The sequence below is a fragment of the Pristiophorus japonicus genome, chromosome 3 (assembly GCF_044704955.1).
Source record: "Pristiophorus japonicus isolate sPriJap1 chromosome 3, sPriJap1.hap1, whole genome shotgun sequence".
NCBI lineage: Eukaryota > Metazoa > Chordata > Chondrichthyes > Pristiophoridae > Pristiophorus > Pristiophorus japonicus.
In genome coordinates this window covers 143,907,262-143,927,290 of record NC_091979.1, presented here as the reverse complement: position 1 = coordinate 143,927,290, position 20,029 = coordinate 143,907,262, and the positions used below count along the sequence as shown (strand labels likewise).

The 20,029-nt window shown below is 49.8% G+C and overlaps 1 protein-coding gene across 1 annotated transcript in view; it reads right to left on the bottom strand.

Moving 5' to 3' along the window:
• glsa (glutaminase a) overlaps window positions 1-20,029 on the bottom strand; it is a 113,406-nt gene that overhangs the window by 2,347 nt on the left and 91,030 nt on the right. Inside the window, exons 15-18 of the mRNA XM_070875876.1 lie at window positions 16,002-16,063; window positions 12,179-12,255; window positions 12,021-12,084; window positions 267-414 (exon numbers count right to left, since the gene is read on the bottom strand). Coding sequence (XP_070731977.1) covers window positions 267-414; window positions 12,021-12,084; window positions 12,179-12,255; window positions 16,002-16,063 — 351 coding nt within the window. The remainder of the gene's footprint in view (window positions 1-266; window positions 415-12,020; window positions 12,085-12,178; window positions 12,256-16,001; window positions 16,064-20,029) is intronic.

Below are 20,029 nucleotides of genomic sequence, written 5' to 3'. Positions count from 1 at the left end.
GTCCTGCCTTTTATATAATGCACATAGAACTCATAGTGCATTATATCAAACTCCAGAGTGAGGCCTTAGACCTCAAATTGAACCCTGACAATCATTTTTATTTTGCCCAGGCCCATTATTTTCTTGGACTACATCAAAAAGTTCCAAGTCTAAAACACCAGAGTAATTACTTGCCAAAAATACAACACTATTTTACAAACATCACCCAAACTTCAGTTTGGTTTTGGTAATTCAGAACAAAATTAAAGTTGGGCAAAGAACTATACCATGCTGTCCAAGTTTTCCTTGGAGTGTTTCTCTTTTCCATTGTTTGAGTCCTCTGTGGGCATATAGTGGTTCTGGTAATCCTGAAGGATTGTTACAATATCATGGTGACCAAAGTGAATTGCTTCATCTACTGGTGTGTTGCCCCACCTAAAATCATTAAAAGAACAACAATTACAGAATCAATTAAACAATACATTCCAGGTGAACATCTGAAAGAACAAATTACTCATAGGAAATCACTCAGTATTTCCTGATTTATGCCCAACAAGGTCATCCTCAAAACCCCTTCCCAAAAGTCTACTTTTGAGAATTAAAAAGCATTTATCATCTTCCTTCACCTTTTACAACATTTAGTGTTGAGCTGCATATCTCAATGATAGTGATTTTTAGAACAATCAGGTTCTTTGCTCCATGTTGCATTTAAAAGAAAGTTTTACAAACATTCAGTAAATAGTTAGTTTTCTTCTGTTCTTACAATTGAAGAAAATATATATTTCAATTATAGCAAATACACATAATTTAGCTCTAGAATTAATGCAGATATCATTGCTACTAGTATTTCATCATAGAGGGAAAGAAGGAGCTGTTTCTTGGGACTGGCTCCACTTAAACCGGGCTGGGACCAGTGTCCTGGTGAGTCGAATAACTAGGGATGTAGTTATGGCTTTAAACTTTTAAAAAAGCGGATAGGAGGGAGAGGAGTCAGGTGAGAGGAAATACAGGGACATACAGGGTAAGCTAAAGAAAAAAAGGAAACTGATGATAGATACTGGGAACTCAACACTGCAGAAACTCGAGAAGTATAAGAAGTGCAGGGAGGCAATTAAAAAAGATATCAGGAAAGCAAAGAGAGAGCATGAAAAAATGTTGGCCAGTAAAATCAGGGGAAACCCAAAGATGTTTTATAAATGCATTAAGAGCAAGAGGATAACTAGAGAAAGAGTGGGGCCTATTAGAGACACGATTGGACACCATACAGAACCGTAAAATTCCTAAGTTGTGCTAAGATTGTCCTGCCTTTTATATAACGCACATAGAACTCATAGTGCATTATATCAAACTCCAGAGTGAGGCCTTAGGCCTCAAACTGAACCCTGACAATCATTTTTATTTTGCCCAGGCCCGTTATTTTCTTGGACTACATCAAAAAGTTCCAAGTCTAAATCACCAGAGTAATTACTTGCCAAAAATACAACACTATTTTACAAACATCACCCAAACTTCAGTTTGGTTTTGGTAATTCAGAACAAAATTAAAGTTGGGCAAAGATGTGTGTAGGATTTTTAATGAATACTTTGCATCGGTTTAAACAAAAGATGCAGACTTTGCAATGAGGAGGAGGAATGTGAAATATTAGACAAGAGAAGCATAGTGAGAGGGGAAGTATTAAGCGGCTTAGCAGCTTTGAAAGTGGATAAATCCTGTAGCAGGCCAGGTAGATAAGGTGGCTAAGAAGACATATGGAATACTTGCCTTTCTAAGTCGAGACATGGAATACAAGAGCAAGGAGGATATACTTGAACTGTATAAAACACTGGTTAGGCCCCAGCTGGAGTACTGTGTAGTTCTGATCACCACATTACAGGAAAGATGTGATTGCACTGGAAGGGGTGCAGAGGAGATTTACAAGAATGTTGTCTGGACTGGATAATTTTGACTATGAGGAAAGATTGGAGATGCTGAATCGGTTTTCTTTGGAACAGGAGGCGGCTAAGGGGAGACCTGATTGAGGTGTATAAAATTATGAGGGGCCTGGATAGAGTGGATAGGAAGGACCTGTTTCCCTTGGCAGAGGGGTCAACAACCAGGGGGCATAGATTTAAAGTAATTGGGAAGAGGTTTAGAGGAGATATGAGGGGAAATTTCTTTATCCAGAGGGTGGTGGGGGTCTGGAACTTATTGCCTGTAAGGATGGTAGAGGCAGAAGCCCTCACCACATTTAAAAGATACTTGGATGTGCACTTAAAGTGCCGTAATCTACAGGGCTATGGACCAAGAGCTGGAAAGTGGGTTTAGGCTGGATAGCTCATGGTCGGCCGGCGCGGACATGATGGGCCGAAATGGCCCCCTTCCGTGCTGTAAATTTCTATGGTTCTATGAAATTTTGAAGCATTCATAACAAGGGATCTACAATAAATTAAATCAGCCTAAATATAAATGAAACAAGAAAGATGAGCATAGGAATAACTAAACTAAGGGAGGACATAGATAGCCAGGGAATCAATAGAATTATAGAACAGGTGTGTAAATAGATGGTTAAAAATAAAGTGAGAGGAGCTGCTATTAAAAATGAGTTGAACTGTCTGTACAGCAATTCACGGAGTGTCCATAATAAAACAGGGGATCTGGGGGTAATAATACGTTGCGAGGAACCAGATTTAGTAGGGATTACTGAGATATGGCAAAAGGACTGGGAATTAAACATTACAGGATACAACATATTTAGAAAAGAGGCAAAAAAGGAGGTGGAGTAGCTGTACTTATTAGAGATAACATAATGGCAGTAGAAAAAAGTGACGCTGCTATCAGTTAGACAGAAATACAACCACGTGGATAGAGATAAAAGATAATAAAGGATTAATTACACTAATTGGGGTAGTCTACAGACCACCTAATAGTTATTTGAACATTTAAAATGATGCTTAGCAGAGTCCAGGAAAAATATATTCCGCTAAAAAACAAGAGCAAGCTAAACACTAATGAGACACCATGGATGAATAAAGACATAAGGGAAAAATAGAGGGTAAGGAAAGAGGCATACACTAAGTACATGGACAGCAAGGGAGAATATGAAGAGATTAGGAGAGAAGTGAAAAAAACAATTAGGAAGGTAAAGGAAGTATGAAATTAAATTATCATGGAACATAAAACAAAAATACATATTCTACAAGCACATTAATAAAAAAAGAAAAGTTGGGATGGAAATAGTCAGGATAAAATCACAGGCAGCGATAGCGAAATGGCAGAAATCTTAAATAATTACTTTGCTTTAGTATTTATCAGGGAGACAGAGCAGGTGGACATGACATCAGAAATGATATAACCGCATTTAAAATAAAAAGAGGAAAAATATTAAATAAACGAATCAAACTCAGAATAAAACCTCTGATTCGGACGGATTACATCCACACATTTTAAAAGAATCTAGTGAAGAGATAGCAGAGGCATTATTACACATGTTTAATAATTCGTTAGAAAAAGGTGTAGTGTCAGAGGACTGGCAGATAACTACGTAATACCTATATTTAACAGAGATAGACCATGTCCAGGGAACTATAGACCAATCAGCTCAACATCGGTGGTAGAAAAACTAATGGAATCCCGACTAAAGGAGAAAATAGAACATTTAGAAACCACCTGGGTGTCATGGTACATCAGTCATTGAAGGTTGGCATGCAGGTACAGCAGGCGGTTAAGAAAGCAAATGGTATGTTGGCCTTCATAGCGAGGGGATTTGAGTACAGGAGCAACTACAGTTGTACAGGGCCTTGGTGAGGCCACACCTGGAGTAGTGTGTACAGTTTTGGTCTCCTAACTTGAGGAAGGATATTCTTGCTATTGAGGGAGTGCAGCGAAGGTTCACCAGACTGATTCCCGGGATGACGGGACTGACATATCAAGAAAGACTGGATCAACTGGGCTTGTATTCACTGGAGTTCAGAAGAATGAGAGGGGATCTCATAGAAACATAAAATTCTGACGGGTTTAGACAGGTTAGATGCAGGAAGAATGTTCCCAATGTTGGGGAAGTCCAGAACCAGGGGTCACAGTCTAAGGATAAGGGGTAAGCCATTTAGGACCGAGATGAGGAGAAACTTCTTCACCCAGAGAGTGGTGAACCTGTGGAATTCTCTACTACAGAAAGTTGTTGAGGCCAATTCACTAAATATATTCAAAAAGAAGTTAGATGTAGTCCTTACTACTAGGGGGATCAAGGGGTATGGCGTGAAAGCAGGAATGGGGTACTGAAGTTGCATGTTCAGTCATGAACTTATCAAATGGCGGTGCAGGCTCGAAGGGCCCAATTGCCTACGCCTGCACCTATTTTCTATGTTTCTAATAATATAATGAATAGTCAACATGGATTTCAAAAGGGAAAGTCTTGCTTGACTAATCTCATTGAATTCTTTGAAGAGGTAATAGAGAAAGTAGACAAGGGTAATGTAGTAGATGTAATTTATCTAGATTTCCGAAAGGTGTTTGATAAGGTACCACATAATAGACTTATGAATAAGGTCAGAGAATGCGGAGTCAGGGGACAAGTAACAGAATGGATAACTAGCTGGCTTCAAAACAGAAAGCAGAGAGTAGGGGTAAAAGGTATTCAGAGTGGCAGAAAGTGGAAAGTGGGGTCCCACAAGGATTAGTGTTGTTCAGTGGGACCATGTTGTTTACAATTTATATTGAGGATTTAGACTTTGCAATCAAAAACACAATTTTCAAAATTTGCAGATGACACCAAATTGGGGGATGGGGTAAGTCAATACTGAGGAGGGCTGCCACAAGTTACAAGACGACATTAATAAACTTGTACAATAGGCATATAATTGGCAAATGAATTTCAACAGATAAATGTGAGGTATTACATTTTGGCAATTGAAATAAGGAAGTTGCATATTTCTTGGAAAATAAGAATCAAAATGGGATAGGAGCAAAGGGATCTTGGAGTACAAATACATAAGCACTAAATGTAGCGACGCAAGTTAATGGGCCCAAGTTTTGGGCCACGCCTAAAACGGCGCAGCCCGGACCTGGACGCCCGTTTTTCGCGCCACAAAGTGCGCCTAAAAAAAACTCACCTATTCTCCGGGTCGCTGCAGGTCCTCTGGAGCTGGGTGCGGTGCAGCAAGAGCTGTGAGGGACGGAGCCAGGTCCCTGCGCTGAAAACAGTGCCGGGACCTCTGCAGGTGGGCGCGCATGTGCAGTAGCTCCAGGCGCCCAAAACTGTGGGAGGGGCCCGAAGCACGCAGCCCCTAGCCCTGGCCGAATGGCCTCACTGGGGCTGCGTGGATAAGGCTCACGTCCCATGCCCAGCTCCCTCCCGAACGAACCCGACCCGACTTGACTCCCTCTCACCAGACCGGACCCCTGCACCCGATCCGACCCGACCTCCGTTCTCCCTCGGCGCCCCGGTGACCCACTCTCTCCCCTGCACCTCCTCCTCTCTCCCCCCCCCACTTCCTCCCTACCCTCCCCCCACCTCCTCCTCCCCCCGAGCCTCCCCCGCCCCGGACCTCCCCTCTCCTCTCCTCCCCCTGGACCTGTGTGCCTCCCCCCACCCCCGACCTCCGCCCTCCCTCCCTCGACCTCCGCGACTCCCCCCTCCCTCCCTCGATCTCCGCGCCTCCCCCCACGCCTCCTCCCCCCTCCACCCCGACCTTTGCGCCTCCTCCCCCCCCCACCACACACCTCCTCCCCCCCCCACACCACACACCTCCTCCCCCCCCCACACCACACACCTCCTCCCCCCCCCACACCACACACCTCCTCCCCCCTCCCCACCGTCCAGACCTCCGCGACTACTCCCCCCTCCCCACCGTCCAGACCTCCGCGACTCCCCCCCCCTCCCCACCGTCCAGACCTCCGCGACTCCCCCCCCTCCCCCCCCCCACACCTCCGCGACTCCCCCCCCCCCACACCTCCGCGACTCCCCCCCCACAGACCTCCGCGACTCCCCCCCCCCCACAGACCTCCGCGACTCCCCCCCCCCCACAGACCTCCGCGACTCCCCCCCCCCACAGACCTCCGAGACCCCCCCCCCCACAGACCTCCGAGACCCCCCCCCCCACAGACCTCCGAGACTCCCCCCCCCCACAGACCTCCGAGACTCCCCCCCCCCACAGACCTCCGCGACTCCCCCCCCCCACAGACCTCCGCGACTCCCCCCCCCCACAGACCTCCGTGACTCCCCCCCCCCACAGACTCCGTGACTCCCCCCCCCCCACAGACCTCCGCGACTCCCCCCCCCCACAGACCTCCGCGACTCCCCCCCCCCACAGACCTCCGCGACACCCCCCCGCCACAGACCTCCGCGACTCCCCCCCCCACCGCCCAGACCTCCGCAACTCCCCCCCCCACACCTCCGCAACTCCCCCCCCCCCCACCGCCCAGACCTCCGCAACTCCCCTCCCCCCCACCGCCCAGACCTCCGCAACTCCCCTCCCCCCACCGCCCAGACCTCCGCAACTCCCCCCCCCACCGCCCAGACCTCCGCAACTCCCCCCCCCACCGCCCAGACCTCCGCAACTCTCCCCCCCCCCCTACACCTCCGCAACTCCCCCCCCACACCTCCGCAACTCCCCGCCCCCCCCCCCACCGCCCAGACCTCCATAACTCCCCCAACCCCCCCAGCGCCCAGACCTCCGCAACTTCCCCCCCCCCCCACCGCCCAGACCTCCGTAACTCCCCCCCGCCCCAGACCTCCGCAACTCCCCCCCCCCCCAGACCTCCGCAACTCCCCCCCCCCCCAGACCTCCGCAACTCCCCCCCCCCCACCGCCCAGACCTCCGCAACCCCTTCCCCCACCGCCCAGACCTCCGCAACTCCCCCCCACACCGCCCAGACCTCCGCAACTCCCCCCCCCACCGCCCAGACCTCCGCAACTCCCCCCCCACCGCCCAGACCTCCGCAACTCGCCCCCCCCCCGCACCGCCCAGACCTCCGCAACTCCCCCCCCCCCCCCCCACCGCCCAGACCTCTGCAACTCCCCCCCCCCCGCCAGACCTCTGCAACTCCCCCCACCACCCACACCTCTGCAACTCCCCCCACCACCCACATCTCTGCAACTCCCCCCCCCCCCCACCGCCCAGACCTCCGCTACTCTCCCCCCCCACCCCACCGCCCAGACCTCCGCGACTACTCCTCCCCAGCCCGACCTCTGCGACTTTCCCCCCCCCCCACTTCCGGACCTCTGCGACTTTCCCCCCCCCCCCCCACTTCCGGACCTCTGCGACTCCACCCCCCCCCCAACCCCTGCGACTCTCCCCCCCCCACCCCGGACCTCCGCGACTCCCCCCCGCCCCCACCGCCCAGACGTCCGCAACTCCCCACCGCCCAGACGTCCGCAACTCCCTCCGCCGCGACTCCCCCCCCCCCCCGACCGCCCAGACCTCCGCGACTCCCCCCCCCACCGCCCAGACCTCCGCGACTCCCCCCCCCCCACCGCCCAGACCTCCGCGACTCCCCCCCCCCCCACCGCCCAGACCTCCGCGACTCCCCCCCCCCCCACCGCCCAGACCTCCGCGACTCCCCCCCCCCACCGCCCAGACCTCCGCGACTCCCCCCCCCCACCGCCCAGACCTCCGCGACTCCCCCCCCCCACCGCCCAGACCTCCGCGACTCCCCCCCCCCCCACCGCCCAGACCTCCGCGACTCCCCCCCACCCACCGCCCAGACCTCCGCGACTCCCCCCCCCCCACCGCCCAGACCTCCGCGACTCCCCCCCCCCCACCGCCCAGACCTCCGCGACTCCCCCCCCCCCACCGCCCAGACCTCCACGACTCCCCCCCCCCCACCGCCCAGACCTCCGCGACTCCCCCCCCCCCACCGCCCAGACCTCCGCGACTCCCCCCCCCCCACCGCCCAGACCTCCGCGACTCCCCCCCCCCCACCGCCCAGACCTCCGCGACTCCCCCCCCCCACCGCCCAGACCTCCGCGACTCCCCCCCCCCACCGCCCAGACCTCCGCGACTCCCCCCCCCCCACCGCCCAGACCTCCGCGACTCCCCCCCCCACCGCCCAGACCTCCGCGACTCCCCCCCCCCACCGCCCAGACCTCCGCGACTCCCCCCCCACCGTCCAGACCTCCGCGACTCCCCCCCCCGCACAGACCTCCGCGACTCCCCCCCCCCACAGACCTCCGCGACTCCCCCCCCCCACAGACCTCCGCGACTCCCCCCCCCCACAGACCTCCGCGACTCCCCCCCCCCACAGACCTCCGCGACTCCCCCCCCACACCTCCGCAACTCCCCTCCCCCCCACCGCCCAGACCTCCGCAACTCCCCCCCCCCCACCGCTCAGACCTCCGCGACTCCCCCCCCACCGTCCAGACCTCCGCGACTCCCCCCCCGCATAGACCTCCGCGACTCCACCCCCCCACAGACCTCCGCGACTCCCCCCCCCACAGACCTCCGCAACTCCCCCCCACACCTCCGCAACTCCCCCCCCCGCACCGCCCAGACCTCCGCAACTCCCCTCCCCCCCACCGCCCAGACCTCCGCAACTCCCCTCCCCCCCCACCGCCCAGACCTCCGCAACTCCCCTCCCCCCCACCGCCCAGACCTCCGCAACTCCCCCCTCCACCGCCCAGACCTCCGCAACTCCCCCCCCCACCGCCCAGACCTCCGCAACTCCCCCCCCCCCACCGCCCAGACTCCGCAACTCCCCCCCCCCCCACTGCCCCGACCTCCGCAACTCCCCCCCCCACCGCCCAGACTCCGCAACTCCCCTCCCCCCCACCGCCCAGACTCCGCAACTCCCCTCCCCCCCACCGCACAGACCTCCGCAACTCCCCCCCCCCCCCCCCCCCCCCCCCCCGAGACCTCCGCAACTCCCCCCCCACCGCCCAGACCTTCGCAACTCCCCCCCACACCTCCGCAACTCCCCCCCCGGCACCGCCCAGACCTCCGCAACTCCCCTCCCCCCCACCGCCCAGACCTCCGCAACTCCCCTCCCCCCCCACCGCCCAGACCTCCGCAACTCCCCTCCCCCCCACCGCCCAGACCTCCGCAACTCCCCCCTCCACCGCCCAGACCTCCGCAACTCCCCCCCCCACCGCCCAGACCTCCGCAACTCTCCCCCTCCCCCACACCTCCGCAACTCCCCCACCCCGCCCAGACCTCCGCAACTCTCCGACCCCCCCCACCGCCCAGACCTCCGCAACTTCCCCCCGCCCCACCGCCCAGACCTCCGCAACTCCCCCCCCTCCCAGACCTCCGCAACTCCCCCCCCCCCCAGACCTCCGCAACTCCCCCCCCCCCCAGACCTCCGCAACTCCCCCCCCCAGACCTCCGCAACTCCCCCCCCACCGCCCAGACCTCCGCAACTCCCCCCCCCACCGCCCAGACCTCCGCAACTCTCCCCCCCACCGCCCAGACCTCCGCAACTCCCCCCCCCACCGCCCAGACCTCCGCAACTCTCCCCCTCCCCCACACCTCCGCAACTCCCCCACCCCGCCCCGACCTCCGCAACTCTCCGACCCCCCCCACCGCCCAGACCTCCGCAACTTTCCCCCAGCCCCACCGCCCAGACCTCCGCAACTCCCCCCCCTCCCAGACCTCCGCAACTCCCCCCCCCCAGACCTCCGCAACCCCCCCCCCCCCAGACCTCCGCAACTCCCCCCCCCCAGACCTCCGCAACTCCCCCCCCCCAGACCTCCGCAACTCCCCCCCCCCCAGACCTCCGTAACTCCCCCCCCCAGACCTCCGCAACTCCCCCCCCCCCCAGACCTCCGCAACTCCCCCCCCCCAGACCTCCGCAACTCCCCCCCCACCGCCCAGACCTCCGCAACTCACCCCCCCCACCGCCCAGACCTCCGCAACTCTCCCCCCCATCGCCCAGACCTCCGCAACTCCCCCCCCCCACCGCCCAGACCTCCGCAACTCCGCCCCCCACCGCCCAGACCTCCGCAACTCCCCCCCCCCACAACTCCCCCCCCCACCGCCCAGACCTCCGCAACTCCCCCCCCCACCGCCCAGACCTCCGCAACTCCCCCCCCCACCGCCCAGACCTCCGCAACTCCCCCCCCCCCCACCGCCCAGACCTCCGCAACTCCCCCCCCCCCACCGCCCAGACCTCTGCAACTCCCCCCCACCCCACCGCCCAGACCTCTGCAACTCCCCCCCACCCCACCGCCCAGACCTCTGCAACTCCCCCCCACCCCACCGCCCAGACCTCCGCAACTCCCCCCCCCCCCCCCCACCGCCCAGACCTCTGCAACTCCCCCCCCACACCTCTGCAACTCTCCCCCCCCCCACCGCCCACACCTCTGCAACTCCCCCCACCCCCCACACCTCTGCAACTCCCCCCCCCCTCTCCCTCCACCGCCCAGACCTCCGCTACTCTCCCCCCCCCACCCCACCGCCCAGACCTCCGCGACTCCTCCTCCCCCGCCCGACCTCTGCGACTTTCCCCCCCCCCCCCCCACCCCGGACCTCTGCGACTCCTCCCCCCGCCCTCACCCCCGCCAGACCCGGGACCTGATGCCACCTACCTGTAAATCCAGCCCGAAGTCTTGGGCCTGGCTCGTTCAGCCTCCTTCTCCCTGCCTGCCTCCTTCCCCCCCCTCTCCCTTCCTCCTCTCTCCCTCCCTCCCTCCCTCCCTCCTCTCTCCCTCCCTCCCTCCTCTCTCCTTCCCCCCTCCCTCCAGAAACACACTGGGGGGGCCGTCCCAGCACGCTGTTGGAGGGCAACCGGTGCTGCAGTCGGTAAGTAGAAAATGTTTTATTTATTGATTTTTTTATTTTTTTTTATTTTTTATTAATTTTTTTTTGATTGATTTATTGATTGATTTATTGATGTATTTATCATTTATTATTGATGATGGCTCTTTATTTGTAAAACTGAAGTGTTTAATGTTTGTAAACTTCCCTTTAAACACCCCCCCCCCTCCCCACGCCTAATTTGTAACCTACGTCTGATTTTCTAAGTGTAGACAAGGTTTTTCTGAGCGTACAAAAATCTACATTTACTCCATTCTAAGTTAGTTTGGAGTAAGTTTTCACTGCCTAAACTTTCAAAAGGGGGCGTAAGTGGCCAGACACGCCCCCTTTTGAAAAACAAATCTGTTCTAACTGTTCTAACTGACTAGAACTGGAGCAAACTAAATGCCGTGAATTGTAATTTCTAAGCTACTCCATTCTAAACCAGTTGCTCCAAAAAATACAGGAGCAACTCGGGTCGAAACTTGGCCCCAATAAGGCCATAAAAAAGCAAACCAAGCACTAAGGTTTATTTCTAGAGAGATAGAATTGAAAAGTAGAGAAGTTATGCTAAACTTGTATCGAACCTTGGTTAGGCCACACTTGGGAGTACTGAGTGTAGTTCTGGTCGTCATATTATAAAAGAGATATAGAGGCACTGGAGAGGGTACAAAAAAATTTATAAGGATGATACCAAAAATGCAAGGTTATACCTATCAGGAAAGGATGAATATACTGGGCCTCTTTTCTCTTGAAAAGAGAAGGCTGAGGGGTGACCTAATGGAAGTCTTCAAAATTATGAGAGGTTTTAATAGAGTGGACACACAGAGAGAATGTTTCCATTTGTGGGGAAGAGCAAAACTAGAAGCCATCAATGCAAGATAGTGATCAAGAAATCAAATAGGGAATTCAGAAGAAACTTCAGCGAGTGGTGAGAATGTGGAACTCGCTACCACAGGGAGTGGTTGAAACGAATAGTTTAGATGCATTTAAGGGAAGGCTAGATAAGCACGCAAAGGAGAAAGGAATAGAGGGTTATGCTGATAGAGTTAGATGAGGAAATACGGGAGGAGGCTCAAGTGGCGCATCATCACCATCATAGGCAGTCCCTCGGAATCAAATGGTGCATAAACCGGCATGGATTGGTTGGGTCAAATGGCCTGTTTCTATGCTGCATATCCTATGTAATAGACATTATCAAATTAGTGAGACCTCATCTGCAGGCCAACCTTTGCACAATTTCCCCCTTTTACTCAACTTTTTCTGAAGACTATGTGGGATTGAGCAGGCTGTTTAAAATTAAATACCTGTACTGTTAGATTATGATCAACTCACCTGTCTTTAGGAAACGGATTTACTTTGCACGCTTCTAACAAAAAGCGAACCACCTCCACGTGACCTACAAATCAAAATGTCGCCGTTACATTCTGAACCAAAAAACAAGTACTTTCCTTACTGTGATGAAAGAGTCATCTCCATAAGTTAATTCTTACCTTCAGCAGCTGCTACATGCAGTGCTGTTCGTGAGTCATAGTCCCTCTGCTCCATGTCCATGGCAGACAAAGCAAATCTGCAAGAAAAGAAAGCCAACTGTTTCTCACAATTTCTTAAATCTAAGATATTAAAAAAGTTACATTAAAAAGGATTTTCATTCCATTTATATACAATTAAAATAATGCACTAGTTTTTTTTAATTTTAAGATTTAATATTTTTAATAGATTTCATGTGTAACTAGATGCAAAAATACAAGCTGTTAAAATATGCAGGATATAAATCTCTTTTAGTTTCAGTGACCTTTTATTTAAAGTGTAACTGTGCAATTATAATTGTTTTATCTTGGTTAGTGTGAAATAGCTAATAGTCCTTATGAGACAGTCACTAGATTTTTGTTTGAGGCTACTTTAACAGTCTAATCTACCATGAAGCAACTCCATGTACTTAATAACAATATTTTTTAAAGTATCTCTTTTATAAACACACCCAGAACTGTCAGTTTCTGAATACAAGCCCACAGTCAGAGGCCGCGATTTGGCTTACCGAGGTGGGAGACGTTGGTGGCGGGTCCAGAGCCCACTGCTGTCTCCATCCCGGCCTCCAACATGGCTTTCCCCTGATTGGACTTGTTAAGCCTGCCCAGCGTGGTTCCCAGCCAAGTAAAAGGAAGTGGATCTAATCATGTAATTTGATCTTAAAGGGACCATGTGCAAATTTATTTTAACATTTGTACTGTCAGTGTTCTACAGCATGGAGCTGCTGCAAACACCGACAAGCACTGCACAGAGGTGCAGGGCTGCACCCAGGCTTATGAAGGGAGTCACAGAACGCAGGGAGGTCCTTTTCCCTTCCAATGGACAGAAGAGACCTCCCGAGGAAATCAATGCAGCCTGGTTGCACAGGAGGGCACAGCATGGATATTGTGAGAGGACCTGGCTGCAGTGGCGTTAAACCTTTCAATGATCTCAGATGATCAAGAAACGTTTCTGCAAAGCCACACTCAACCTCATCCTGCTGTGCCATTCATCACATCCCCATCACTCTGCTTTCCCTGCCCTACTCCTACACATACTTACTCACACCAACTTACCTTGCACCTCCACCCATCTATCTACATTATCACATCCTCATCTCACTAGCCAACCCTCACACTCACCCTCACCCTAGTGCAAGCATACCACCTAACAATACACAAGGATAGGCACTTGGGTGTTTTGCCAATGTTCATGTAGAGTTTCTGTTAATGTGTTGTCAAACATTTAAATATTTATTTTCAACACTCTACCTTCTTAGACAGATGTGTGTGCATCTTTGGAAGTGGCTTAGATAGTTGCAGTGAATGGTGAGATATAATGGTAACTCCTGCAATGATGTGTGTGAAAGGAATGGCTTCAGGATTGTAAGGATGCTTTATGGAGTTGGTGTGGGGTGGTGCCAACCTGGCGCATCATGTGGTAGTCAGGGTGTATAACATCAAGTGAAGTAAATCTGCCATGGCAAGGCCATCCCTGATATCCCGGGCAGCAATGCGGTCGGGTACTGATGCCCTGTGCAGCATCAGTTGATTGCGTAGAAGGTTGGTGTTATTAGTGCTGCTGGTGTGCCTGGTGCTGCTGGTGTTGGGGTTGATCGTGGTGGGATTCTGAGGACCAAGGTGAGATAGTTTCAAGGGCACCGATACCAATAATAGATGGCAGGTGAACGTGAGATGACAGAAGCGATCAGTCAATGGTGAGAGGGATTTTCCAATGAGGTGACACTGGATAGAGAGATTGCTCCAAATACTTGCAAGCTGCATAAAGATCAATGTGCCTTCCAAATTCAGTAAGCAACAGCTTCTGAACTTGGAAAGTGAACAGCTGTGAGATGGGAGCTTTTATAGCACATTTACAGCTGTCAGGTAAAGAAATTAATTCATAGTGGCACAACTCCTCACGTACTTACCTGATGTGATCCCCGAGCAGTGGGAACCTTGTGGAAAACCTGGTAAATGATAAGTTCAGCTCAAAATTGTCCTTAATCGTCTTTTAACAAGGTCTTAATCACTTAAATTGCCTCCTCTGCCGCTGCATGCCGGTCTGTTCAGCGTCGACAGACCCGACATCTGGGAAAGTAGCGTGGCGTCCTGACTTGCCATCAATCATTTTAAATTTAACAGCTGACCCGCCTCCGATCCCATCCTCCGAGCGCTGGCAAAATTCCAGCCCGAGAAGCAGGGCTGGAGTCTCTGAATACAAGCCCACAGACACAGAGTAGCAGGGCTGTTATATTGAAGTACAAAGAGAGTTCAAGCTGCTCAGCTACTTTAGTGTGCCTAAATTTTTTTTTAGAAGAATCTAAAGAACTACAGCAAGGTAGGCCCGTTGTCAGTTACTGTCTACTACTGTCAGTTTCAGAAGACCAAAAGCTGGTTTCAAAGCGAGATCGTCACCCATGTTGTACACCTGATCCACATCCTCCGACAATACCATACTGTAGTGTTTGTGGCAAGACTGCTTGCTTTATCGCAGGAAATAGACCACAGCCCATGTCTGTAATTAGCCATCTAAACAGCAAAGGATATGGCTAAGTCTTTTACATTAGAATTATATGGGATCAGTTGCAGTGTGTGATTATTCCGATCTTCAATTTTAATAAAAGGTTGGTGTGGTGACCACTTGGATTGCGTTCCTACCTGATGTAGTCTTGATGCCTGTATTTTGAGTCTCAAAAACTTCCATTTATTTAAGAATTACTGAACTATTAGTCAAATACTGAGTTTAAAGGAAGCCTCGAAGAAACTAGTCACCAAATACCCATTTACACAGTATACAGCAATTACAAAAGAGCAGCAGTCCCTTTCTATTGCTGTTAGATGTCAACATATTTTGTAAATACAGCACAGTGTAATCCAGCAATAAGTTATTAAAATGATACCACAGAAAATTAGTAGCTGGAAATGACAGTATTTGTGACCTACAAAACTATTTTCATTTATCAGATATGAGCCATTTAAAAAAAAAATTGAATACACCAATAAATCAAGACATCGGCAAGTAACATATTTTGAAAAGAAAATCCTAAAGATGACAAGGTTTACAATAACTTAGTACATTAACAGCTCTTTAAACCCAAACGTATCTTCTTAGGGTGTTTAAGAAAATATATTTTTCACAAATGTTTGGACAAATGCCACAGTACATAAAATGGCATCCAAATGCACAGCGTAAATTTTCCCGCATAATATGTGACCTCAATAGGCAGACACAGTATTGCAGCTATTTAGAGCCAGCATTTATTGTTGTGGAAAATTTAATTCAATCTTTCCTCTAATTCCTTTTAATCCACTAAAATCAGTGGACCAAAGAACTTAATGCAGTTCCGGTTTTGCTGCTTAGTGGTTACATCATTTAGTGATCTATGCAAAGATTAGCATCATGAAAGATTGGGTTTAGTAATATCTCTTGTATAACTTTAATGTGATAAGGGTAATGGTAATGCTAACTGCCAGTAATTTCTTAAAACCTCTTTCTGCTCATTACATAAATTCACAGCTTAGAGGTGCCATGCACACAGGGAAGGCTGGGCGTGTGTAGAATCCACTAGCTATCGATGGAACTTGTGGATTTTTTCATTGTCTGCAGGTTTCCTGTCTATTATTGGTAGTGAAAACAACATCAGAGATCTTTGCCTACATCAAAAAGACAAAAGCACACCAATACCCAGATTATGCTATGAAAATACTTGCATACACTAGGTGCCATCTCCACTTGGCTAAACATGGCATGTAGACTTGCTTTACAAGCGAGTCTACATGCCATGACTCCCATGGAAAACCTTACCTTCTGAGTGCAGACACGTCTCCCGTATATGCAGCAAAGAGAAGGTTGATCACTGACTTCACCTAAAAAGGTTTAGAAAAACACAAAAGACAGATTTGGTTTATATCCACTTTGAATATTTATTCTGTATTTTAGAAATGTATTTCTAAATGAAGATTTATCTTGTCCCTCAGAATGTTTCCAATAATTGTCCCACCACTGAGGTTAGGCTGACTGTAATTACTCGGCCAAACCCATTTCTCCCTTTTTAAACAATGGTACAACATTAGCAGTCCTCCAGCACCACACCTTCAGCCAGGGAGGATTGGAAAATGATGGTCAGAGAGCTTCTGCTATTTCCTCTCTTGCTTCACTTAATAGCCTGGGATACATGTCATCCGGGCCTGACGATTTATCCACCTTCAAATATGCTAAACCCCTTAATACTTCCTCTCTCACTATGTTTATTTAATCTAATATTTCATACGCCTCCTCCTTGATTGTAATGTCTACATCATCCCTCTCTTTTATGAAAACAGAGGCAAAGTACTAATTTAGAACCATACCCACATCTTCCACCTCCACACACAGGTTACCTTTACAGTACCTAATAGGCCTTTTTCTTTAGTTATCCTTTTGTTCTTAATGTAGTTATAAAACATCTTTGGGTTTTCCTTGATTTTACTTGCCAATATTTTTTCATTCCCTATCTTTGCTTTCCTAATTTCCTTTTTAATTTCACCCCTGCACTTTCTATACTCCTCTGGGGTTTCTGTAGTATTGAGCCCTCGGTATCTATCATGAGCTTCCCTTATTTTCCTTTATCCTACCCTGTATGGCCTTTGATATCTAGGGGGCTCTAGATTTGTTAGTTCCACCCTTTTTCTTTAAGGGAACATACTTGCTCTGAACCCTCACTATCTCCTCCTTGAATGCCTCCCACTGCTCTGACACGGATTTACCTTCAAGTAGCTGTTTCCAGTCCAGTTTGGCTAAATCACATCTCAGCTTAATAAAATTAACTTTTCCCAAATTGAGAACTTTTATTTTTGGTCTATCTTTGTCCTTTTCCACAACTACCCTAAATTTAATTGAATTATGATCACTACCAACAAAATGCTCTTCCACTGATACCTCTTCCACCTGCTCAGCTTCATTTCCTAAAACGAAGTCCAGAACCGCCCCCTCTCCTGTTGGGCTTGCTACGTACTGGCTAAAAAGTTCTCCTGAATGCGTTTTAAGAATTCTGCTCCCTCTATACCTTTCACACTAATTTGATCCCAGTTAATATTAGGGTAGTTGAAATCCCATACTATTACTGTCCTATTGTTTTTGCACTTCTCAGAAATTTGCCTACATATTTGCTCTTCTGATCTGTATCTCAACTCCATTTACTGTTGCCAATTTATTTCTCATTCCTTCGAAGTTTTCCTTACTGAAGTTTAAAACCTGGGTTTGTGATTCTCACTTCTCCCTCTCAAACATAGTACCAAACTCAATTACATTATGATCACTATTTGCAAGATGCTCCCTTATCATCAGATTGTTAACTAATTCTGGTTTATTACTCATCACGAAATCCCATATGGCCAATTCCTTTGTCGGTTTTAAAACTTGCGTTATAAAAATTCACTGCCTTTACTACTTCAGCTGTTGTTCTTCTCCCAGTCTATGGAAATTAAGATTTCCCATGATAACCACATTGTTTTTTGCTACATGCTTCCCTGGTCTACATATTTATGCATCCCCCATTACATCATTTCTATCAGAAGATCTGTAGACAACTCCTACCAGAGTCTTGCAACTTTTGCTGTCCCTTAACTCTAACCATACTGTTTCCACTGCCCGTTCACTCTTACTGAAATCCCTTCTTTCTATTGTGCTATTTGTGCCTTTTATCAATATTGCTACTCCCACTCCTTTCCCAATTTCCTTTCTAAAGATCCTATAGCCTGGAATATTTAGCTCCCAATCATGCTCAACTTGTAGCCATGCGTCAGTAATGGCTATTACATCATACCCTTTAAGCTGAATTTGTGCTTCTAATTCGCTTGTTTTATTTATTACACTACAAGGATTCGTGTACAGAAATCTCTTTCTTGGGTAACTGTCCGCACCCTGCCCATAGGTCATGCTGGCCTTTGTCCCACACTTTCTGACTTGGTGTGGATCTTCTCCTCTCACCACTTCCCCTCCCCCTCCCGCCCCACCCCTCAAAGTGTGGCTTCCTGGCTATTTTCTGTCAAATACCATTCCATTATAACAAAACTGACAATCATAGGAAGCTAAAATAAATGGACAGCTTTAACAGAGAACAGAAAGTCAAAATGTTCAGTCAGTACTGATATATATCAAAGCTCTGCGATGAACGCTAGGAATGTGCTGTGAACCTTGATCTAATACAGCATCATAGAAACGGACTAACGTGATGGTAATAAAAAATCTGTGGAATGCCGCCACAATAGCATTGATTGGCTTTGACAGATATGGATCTTCTCAGCAATGGCTGCAGCTTTGGGGTTTAATAAGAAACAACGGGAGCAAAATTAATGCCTTTGATTTCTGATTATACATCTTCATGCTGACATCAAGCTGGTATGGAATCAGTTCAAATATCTGTGTTATAGTTTAACCTACGAATACATTACTGCAAATGAGTCCAAGTAAAACCTTCATCAGCCTACCATGTGATCCACCCAGTCAGTTACAGAAACAGGAATAGTAGTCAAAGAATCATAGAAATTCACAGCATGGAAGGAGGCCATTTCGGCCCATCGTGTCCGCGCCGGCTGACAAAGAACTATCCAGCCTAACCTAATCCCACTTTCCAGCTCTTGGTCCTTGGCCTTGTAGGCTACGGCACTTCAAGTGCACATCCAAGTACTTTTTAAATGTGGTAAGGGTTTCTGCCACGACCACCCTTTCAGGCAGTGAGATCCAGACACCCATCACCCTCTGGGTGAAAATATTTTCCCTCAAATCCGCCTACCAATTACTTTAAATCAATGCCTCTGGTTGTTGACCCCTCTGCTAAGGGAAATTGGTCCTTCCTATCCACTTTATCTAGGTCCCTCATAATTTTATACACCGCAATTAAATCTCCCCTCAGCCTTCTCTGTTCCAAACAAAACAAACACAGCCTATCCAATCTTTCCTCATAGCTAAAATTCTCCAGTCCAGGTAACATCCTTGTCAATCTCCTCTATACCCTCTTTAGTGCAATCACATCTTTCCTGTAATGTGGTGATCAGAACTGCACACAGTACACTATAGCTGTGGCTTAACTAGTGCTTTATACAGTTCAAGCATAACCCCCCTGCTCTTGTATTCTGTGCCTTGGCTAATAAAGGCAAGTATTCCGTATGCTTTTTTAACCACCATATCTACCTGGCCTGCTACCTTCAGGGATCTGTGGACATGCACTCCAAGGTTCCTTTGTTCCTCTACACTTCAGTGTCCTACCATTTAATGTGTATTCCCTTTCCTTGTTAGCCCTCCCCAAATGTATTACCTCACACTTCTCCGGATTAAATTTCATTTGCCACTGTTCTGCCCACCTGACCATTTGATTGATAGCTTCCTGCAGTCCACAGCTTTCTTCTTCACTATCAACCACTCGGCCAATTTTTGTATCATCTGCAAACATCTTAATCATACCCCCTACATTCAAGTCTAAATCATTGATTATATACCACAAAAAGCAAGGGACCCAGCACTGAGCCCTGTGGAACCCCACTGGAAACAGCCTTCCAGTCACAAAAACACCCATCAACCATTACCCTTTGGCTTCCTGCCTCTGAGCCAATTTTGGATTCAACTTGCCACTTTGTCTTGGATCCCACTGGCTTTTACTTCCATGACCAGTCTGCTATGTTGAACTTTATCAAAAGCCTTGCTAAAATCTATATACACTACATCAAACGCATTACCCTCATCGACCCTCCTTGTTACCTCCTCAAAAAATTAAATCAGGTTAGTCAGACACGACCTTCCCTTAATAAATCCACGCTGACTGTCCTCAATTAATCCGTGTTTTTATAAATGAAGAT